The 7,999-nt window shown below is 42.6% G+C and overlaps 1 protein-coding gene and 1 long non-coding RNA gene across 2 annotated transcripts in view; both read left to right on the top strand.

Annotated features, from left to right (window-relative positions):
• LOC117515947 (ubiquitin-conjugating enzyme E2 H-like) overlaps positions 1–4,490 on the top strand; it is a 25,840-nt gene extending 21,350 nt beyond the window's left edge. Inside the window, exon 7 of the mRNA XM_034176763.1 lies at positions 4,207–4,490. Coding sequence (XP_034032654.1) covers positions 4,207–4,331 — 125 coding nt within the window. The 3' untranslated portion in view covers positions 4,332–4,490. The remainder of the gene's footprint in view (positions 1–4,206) is intronic.
• The window catches only part of LOC117515948, a 30,815-nt gene extending 24,561 nt beyond the window's left edge, over positions 1–6,254 (top strand). The window contains exon 2 of the long non-coding RNA XR_004562266.1: positions 5,603–6,254. This is a non-coding gene — a long non-coding RNA (uncharacterized LOC117515948). The remainder of the gene's footprint in view (positions 1–5,602) is intronic.
• The last annotated feature ends 1,745 nt before the right edge of the window (positions 6,255–7,999 follow it).

The raw sequence follows: 7,999 nt of genomic DNA, 5'->3' as shown, positions 1-7,999 counted from the left end.
TACCATAAGCCATCTCCAAAGGCGTTTCAGAGAATTTGGCAGTACATCCAACCAGCCTCACAACCGCAGACCACGTGTAACCACACCAGCCCAGGACCTCCACATCCAGCATGTTCACCTCCAAGATTGTCTGAGACCAGCCACTCGGACAGCTGCTGGAACAATCGGTTTGCATAACCAAAGAATTTTTGCACAAACTGTCAGAAACCGTATCAGGGAAGCTCATCTGCATGCTCGTCATCCTCATCGGGGTCTCGACCTGACTCCAGTTCGTCGTCGTAACCGACTTGAGTGGGCAAATGCTCACATTCGCTGGCGTTTGGCACGTTGGAGAGGTGTTCTCTTCACGGATGATGCGAAGGAGATGTGTTGCACTGCATGAGGCAAATGGTGGTCACACCAGATACTGACTGGTATCCCCCCCCAATAAAACAAAACTGCACCTTTCAGAGTGGCCTTTTATTGTGGACAGTCTAAGGCACACCTGTGCACTAATCATGGTGTCTAATCAGCATCTTGATATGGCACATCTGTGAGGTGGGATGGATTATCTCAGCAAAGAAGTGCTCACTATCACAGATTTAGACTGGTTTGTGAACAATATTTGAGGGAAATGGTGATATTGTGTATGTGGAAAAAGTTTTAGATCTTTGAGTTCATCTCATACAAAATAGGAGCAAAACCAAAAGTGTTGCGTTTATATTTTTGTTGAGTATATATATATGTGTGTATATTTATGTATATATGTGTGTATATATATGTATATATGTGTGTATATATATGTATATATGTGTGTATATATGTGTGTATATGTGTGTATATATATGTATATATGTGTGTATGTATATATGTGTGTATATGTGTGTATATATATGTATATATGTGTGTATGTATATATGTGTGTATATGTATGTATATATGTGTGTATGTATATATGTGTGTATATGTATGTATATATGTGTGTATGTATATATGTGTGTATATATATGTATATATGTGTGTATGTGTGTATGTATATATGTGTGTATATATATGTATATATGTGTGTATGTATGTGTATGTGTATATATGTGTGTATGTATGTGTATGTGTATGTACATATATATATGATCCTTGGTGTAATCCCACCTCCACCTTGAATGAGTCTGTCATTCCGACTGCGCATCTCACCGCTGTCACACTATTCTTGTACATGTCCTGCACTACCCTAACGTACTTCTCTGCCACTCCAGACTTCCTCATACAATGCCACAACTCTTCTCTTGGCACCCTATCATAAGCTTTTTCTAAGTCCACAAACACACAATGTAACTCTTTCTGTCCTTCTCTGTACTTTTCCAACAGTATTCTCAGAGCTAACATTGCATCCATAGTGCTCTTTCTCGGCATGAAACCATATTGTTGCTCACAGATCTTCACCTGTTTTCTAAGCCTAGCTTCTACTACTCTTTCCCATAACTTCATGCTGTGGCTGATCAACTTTATGCCTCTGTAGTTACTGCAGCTCTGCACATCTCCCTTGTTCTTGAAAATAGGAACCAGCACACTTTGTCTCCACTCCTCAGGCATCCTCTCACTTTCCAAGATTTTATTAAACATTCTGGTTAGAAACTCTACTGCCATCTCTCCTAGACATTTCCATGCCTCCATTGGAATGTCATCTGGACCAACTGCCTTTCCACTCTTCATCCTATTCATAGCAGCCCTCACTTTTTCCTTGCTAATCTTCCTGATTTACTGATTTACTCTCACCACATCATCCAGCCTTTTCTCTTGCTCATTTTCTTTATTCATCAACTCTTCAAAATATTCCCTCCACCTTCTCAGCACACACTCCTCACTTGTCAGCACATTACCATGTGCATCTTTTACCACCCTAACCTGCTGCACATCCTTTCCAGCTCTGTCCCTTTGTCTGGCCAATCGGTACAAGTCCTTTTCTCCTTCCTTACTATTCAACTTCTTGTACAGCTCGCAATATGACTTTTCCTTTGCTTTTGCCACTTCTCTTCTCGCCTTACGCCGCATCTCCTTGTACTCCTGTCTACTTTCTTCATCTCTCCGACTATCCCAAAACTTTTTCGCCAACCTCTTTCTCCTTATGCTTTCCTGGACCTCTTCATTCCACCACCAAGTCTCCTTGTCTTCCTTCCACTGTCCAGATGTCATACCCAGTACTGCCCTAGCTGTCTCCCTCACCACATCTGCAGTACTTTTCCAGTTGTCCAAAATTGCTTCCCCTCCAACTAGTGCTTCTCTCACCTGCTCGCTAAATTTCACACAACAGTCTTCCTCCTTCAGCTTCCACCATCTGATCCTTTGTTGAGCTCTCACTCTCTTCTTCTTCTTTACCTCTAAAGTCATCCTACAAACAACCATCCTATGCTGTCTAGTGACACTCTCTCCTGCCACCACCTTACAGTCTCTGATTTCTTTTAGCTTGCATCTCCTATAAAGAATGTAGTCTACCTGTGTGCACCTTCCTCCACTCTTATATGTTACCCTGTGCTCCTCCCTTTTCTTAAAGTAGGTATTCACCACAGCCATTTCCATCCTTTTTGCAAAATCAACTACCATCTGTCCTTCCCCATTCCTATCCTTGATACCATATCCACCCATTACTTCCTCATCACCTCTGTTCCCTTCACCAACATGCCCATTGAAGTCTGCTCCTATCACCACTCCTGGGCACACTCTCCACCACCTCATCTAACACACTCCAGAAATCTTCTTTCTCCTTCATCTCACAACCTACCTGTGGGGCATATGCACTGATGATATTCATCATCACCCCTTCAATTTCCAACTTCACACTCATCACCCTGTCAGACACTCGCTTAATCTCCAACACACTTTTAACATACTCTTCCTTTAAAATAACCCCAACACCATTTCTCTTCCTGTCCTCACCATGGTACAACAACTTGTACCCACCGCCGATGCTCCTGCTCTTACTTCCCTTCCACTTGGTCTCTTGCACACACAATATGTCTACCTTTCTCCTCTCCATCATATCAGCCAGCTCTCTCCCTTTACCAGTCATACTACCAACATTCAAAGTCCCCACTCTCATTTCCACCCTTCTAGTTTTCTTCTTCTCCCGCTGTTCGTGGCAACGTTTTCCTCCTCTTCTTCGTCGTCGTCTTCGCCCAGCAGTAGCCCAATTTCCACCAGCACCCTGTTGGGCAATAGCACCGGTGGCGGACGTTGTTAACCCGGGCCGCGACCGATCCGGTATGGGAATTCGATTCTGAGTCTGCATAGTTGGGTTGGCTTGTTTTACGCCGGATGCCCTTCCTGACGCAACCCTCCTCATTTATCCGGGCTTGGGACCGGCACTCAGAATGTACTGGCTGCACACCCCATGTGAACAATAAAAAAAAAAAAAAAAAAGGCTGCTGTGGTGCTGCTGCTCGCTCTCTCCTCAAACTCTGTCATAATTGTGTTATAAACCAGTCACCATTTGTTTTATTATACATCTGTGTAGTTAATAAAATTGTTTTCACGGACGATTTGTTCGTGCGCGCACGTGGAAAAACAAAAGAAAAAAACTGGCTGCTGCCGCTGCTGCGGTGCTGCTGCTCGCTCTCCCCTCAAACTGTGTCATAATTGTGTTAAATAAAGGACAAAGGGGACATAAGTCCTGCTCACAGACTGGCTGCCAGAGACAGGACATGTCCACATCAAGTATAAACTCCAGACATCTCCACGTCACTACATATCCAGTCCCTGATTGGTCATCGCGATGCGACAAGATGAAAAAGTTGAGATTTTTCAACTTGGGGAAGAGGGCGACGCAACGCGATATCGCGCCACAAATGCGCCAATCGCTCAAAATCGCTTCATTCTCGTCCATCGCGTCGCATTGCGGGGCTTGGACTTTTGTGGCGCCACAACGCGTCCTTCCATAGGGATTACATGGCAACCTGTCGCTGCTGTCGCTCGTGTGTCATCCGGTGTGAACGCGGCATAATACTATGCCTTCTACGTCATATTTACACTGATTATGGGCCTAAAGAACAAAAAATAACATATTTTGGGAGTTCTCTCAGGCAGGACACAAAATAGTCAATTACTTTGAAATAACCCATTTGTCACATGTGACCAGTGCACTGAAATAATCTGCTGATGTGAATAGAGCTGTTGTGTGGTTGCCAAGTTGCTGTGGATGTCACACTGACTCAGTGGCCCATCTCTTTGTTCCAGAGTACATCCAGAAGTACGCCACAGAGGAGGCACTAAAGGAGCAGGAGGAGGGAGGGGGTGACTCATCTTCTGAGAGCTCCATGTCAGACTTTTCGGAGGATGAGGCTCAGGACATGGAGTTGTAGTGAAGAGGATATTATGATCCCCTTCACCTCGCAGCAGACTGTCATTTCCTAAAGAGCAGAAACTCTATACTATATTCATATTTAAAAAAGACTTCTTTTTTTTTTTTACTGAAACAAAGATTTTTATTGCTACACAAGGATTTGCAGTATGGTATTGCAGAATACTCACCCTTATTTAGGATTTCATTACAACCAGTTCTTCTGAACATCGTCCTTACAAGCCTGCCGAGGTCAGGAAGAGAGGTGCAGTCTTTCATTTCTGTGATTGTTTCATTCCTCTGGCCTGCTTGACCTTTGCTGGATATCTGTCCTGATTAAGCAAACAGTTGCAGGTGAGGAGACAAAAACTCATCAGCACAGGTTCACTGTTTACACTCAGATTTCAGTTTGTTCCAGAGACCACCTCTTATCGTAACAGGTCAAATACGAGGTGCTGCGGCCTTTAATCAGCATCATCAGCTGCCTCTTTCTTGCCAACAGAGGACTGCAGGATGACAATCCCTGATTTCTGGATGGGCTCAGCTTCAGTTGGCCACGGATTTCCATTTTAAACAGTCACATTTCATTTTTGACACGGCAGTGAAACTTGGAGAAATGGCCTGTGCGATCCGAGAACGACTGACAGGCCACGATGCAGTTGTCTGCACATTGCGTACTGCCCAGTGCAGCGGCACACGGTCATCAGCCACCCATGAGGCTCAAGGGCCTGTGTGCACACCTGCACCGCCAGTGTCATAAATCACCACCATGTACAGTGCAATCTAGACAGAATCATGGCATTATCGATGCCTGTGTTGTACTGACCGCCGACGCATAGCAGAAATCGAAAGAGCAAGCTCACAAATGCAACCCTTCTCTTCAGTGTCCTCCTCTCCGTTTTAGGAAAGTATTTGTCATTCTCTGAGTATCTTTGTATATTGTGGCATGACTCAGAAGTAAAGTACTGTAATGCTGTAGACAAGGGGAGGATTGCGGCGAGCACGGCCCCTACGAGCTCAGGCCATGCCGTGGCGGTCCGGGCTGGGTTTGAGCTTTCGGGCAGGGTGGGAATTACCTAGCTCCTTCTTAACTGTTGAACTTCTTAACTTTACCTATTGTTTGTGTTGAACTATAATAGGTGTTTGACTTGCGTAGGGATAGTTTTTGCAGGTGGTGAATCCTGTAACAATGTGTGGTTTAATACTTAACAATACACACTAGTTCAAAAAAGAAAACTAACTGTCCTTTGAGGATGAGGACACTGATACAGCTGTCTGTAGAATCCTCCAAAGACACACAACCCTTCTTATGCAAAATGTCTCCATCTTTATCACTGGAAAATACGTATTTACAGCGTTGTGCTGAAGTGCCCTTTGTCTCATTCCCATTCCTCTTGGTTTATTTTTTGGATGCGATAGTCGTATCCAAAGTGGTAGTGGCTGCAGGTACAAAACATTTCCACGCAGTGGCTCACCGACACTGAACAGCTAAGCCAGACCCTTTTAGTATTAACCCTGTACAGCCTGACACATCAAAAAGTGGGCATAGAATTCATCAGAAACTCGCATAGCAAATATGATACAAATGATTTTATAGTGTTAACAATGTACAAACATTAAATTGGAGTGCTGCTGCTACTGTTAACCCAGCCACTGTTTGTGGCTGTGGTGTGCAATTTCTGCCAAAATCAAGTGTGTCGGTAGCCACTGCCATTTGAGATAAACTCTCATTCCTGTAGCCACATCCTTATTTTTATCCTGTCACTTTCTAAAACTGAAAGTGACAGGATGAGGCCAACATTTATTTAATGGATGTATGAGCTGAGCTTCATATCCCAAAAGAGGAGCACAGCACCCCCTTCAGACTGGTGATAAAGGGGTGGTTATGGAATATCTTGGTGTTTACTTTGAATTTGAGTAGATAGTTAATAAAGGTCCTAAAATTACTAAACTCTCAAGAAATCCCTAAAGTAACATTTAAGAAAATTATTATTGTCAGGTTTCCTTTTTTGCACCATAGTTTTATAGTTGTTACACACCAGATACTGTGTTTTGAGAGAAAGTTGGACTTGGGTGGGTGGGTGTTAAACAAGCCACGTTGGAGGTTCCATAAACACACCAGTCTCATTTTACACACAAAATTTTAATTCAGGCATGCTGTTTATTTTGTCAGGGAAAAGCTGGTGTTAAATAACAGTGATCCCTACTGGAGGAAAAGAGTTGATGACCGAGCACTGACAAGTCCAAAGATTGATAGACTGCTGCACGCGTGGAACATGCAGTCGTCACATGGCACACTTTGTGTTATTTGTAGAAGAAAGGTGGACTATTTCTTGTTTGAAGAAAACAAAAATTCAAAATTGAACAAATCTCTTTAATTTTTATAACTATGGGGAAAGACCATCACAGTATAGTTGTAAAATTTTGAAGATGCCTGCCTTGGTGTTTGAGGTTTTGCAAGAAGGAATATACCTTCATTTCAAAATGGTGAAACCAATTGTTTTTGTGAACATGGCATTGAAAGAATTTGAAAAGGATGTAAATATCCTTTGCACCAGTCAGAGCATATGTTGGTGCAGAACTCAGAGCAGCAGGACATATGAACAGTTTTTCTTTGAGTTGAAAAGCAACCTGTTTGGCATTTTTCTTCTTCACCATCTGTCAGTCCGTTATTTTATTTATTTATTTTTTTTTATTTTTATGAGACGCACAATTGATATTTTCTATGAATGTTTTATTTTTGGTTTTAATCGTATGCCCAGGATACAAGTCAAGATAATCCTGATTTGAAAGGCAAAAACAAAAAATAAAATAAATGTGCTTCCCTTGTAACTTGAAAAAAAAAAAAAAATAAACAACAAAAATCTATCTGAGGGATTTTTAAACTTCTGTGCACACATCTTTGCCTGTTTTTGTCACTTTGCCTTTTAAAATTTCTGTTCAATTTAGTTTTATTCCAATTGAGAACATAAAGATGTTTTCTAAGGCCGGGTTCACACTGCAGGATAATTAGGCTGATATCGGACCCGATCTTCCCCTTCCGACAATCACAGGTCCAGACTGTGCTTATCTCTAGATTCCATAAGAGATTCCACAGATGAATCCATGACTTCCCCTGAAAGGGACGCCTATTTCAATGCAGGTTACTTCTCCAGCCAAGGCCAGTACCCGACAATGAGAAGACAATGTAGAAACAGTGTCTTGTCCAAGGGCACAGACGGGTAGCAAGAGCGAGACTCGAACCCAGGTCTACATGTTGGCAGGCTGGCTGCTTATCCACTCAGCTACCTCCACTGTACAGTGAATCATCACATTTTATCAAGAGCATCAGGCAGTGGGTGGACACAAATGGATCCCTTTTAAATTGTTCTCCCCGTACCTCACAGTTGGTAGTTGCTTATTTATGAATGTATTCTGTGGTGTTTCCCAAGGTTCCGTTCTGAACTTGATGCTTTCTTTCCTTGTGCTTACTTCTACATGAGCGGTTATTAAGCAATTTCAGATATACCATTGTTATGCAGATGATCTTGACTCGGACATTTTGTTCAAACACCCCAACCTGTTGGTTCTCATAAACTACCGTAATTCTTAAAAACCTACAACTGACAATGATCCACAATTAAATTCTTATTTCTGCCCCAGACAGTGTAGTCTTGAAGGTGTTGGAAGGTCTTCGCACATTATCTTCTG

The sequence above is a fragment of the Thalassophryne amazonica genome, chromosome 8, assembly GCF_902500255.1.
Source record: "Thalassophryne amazonica chromosome 8, fThaAma1.1, whole genome shotgun sequence".
NCBI lineage: Eukaryota > Metazoa > Chordata > Actinopteri > Batrachoidiformes > Batrachoididae > Thalassophryne > Thalassophryne amazonica.
The sequence above is the reverse complement of the archived record's forward strand: the minus strand, read 5'-3'. Positions and strand labels throughout refer to the sequence as shown.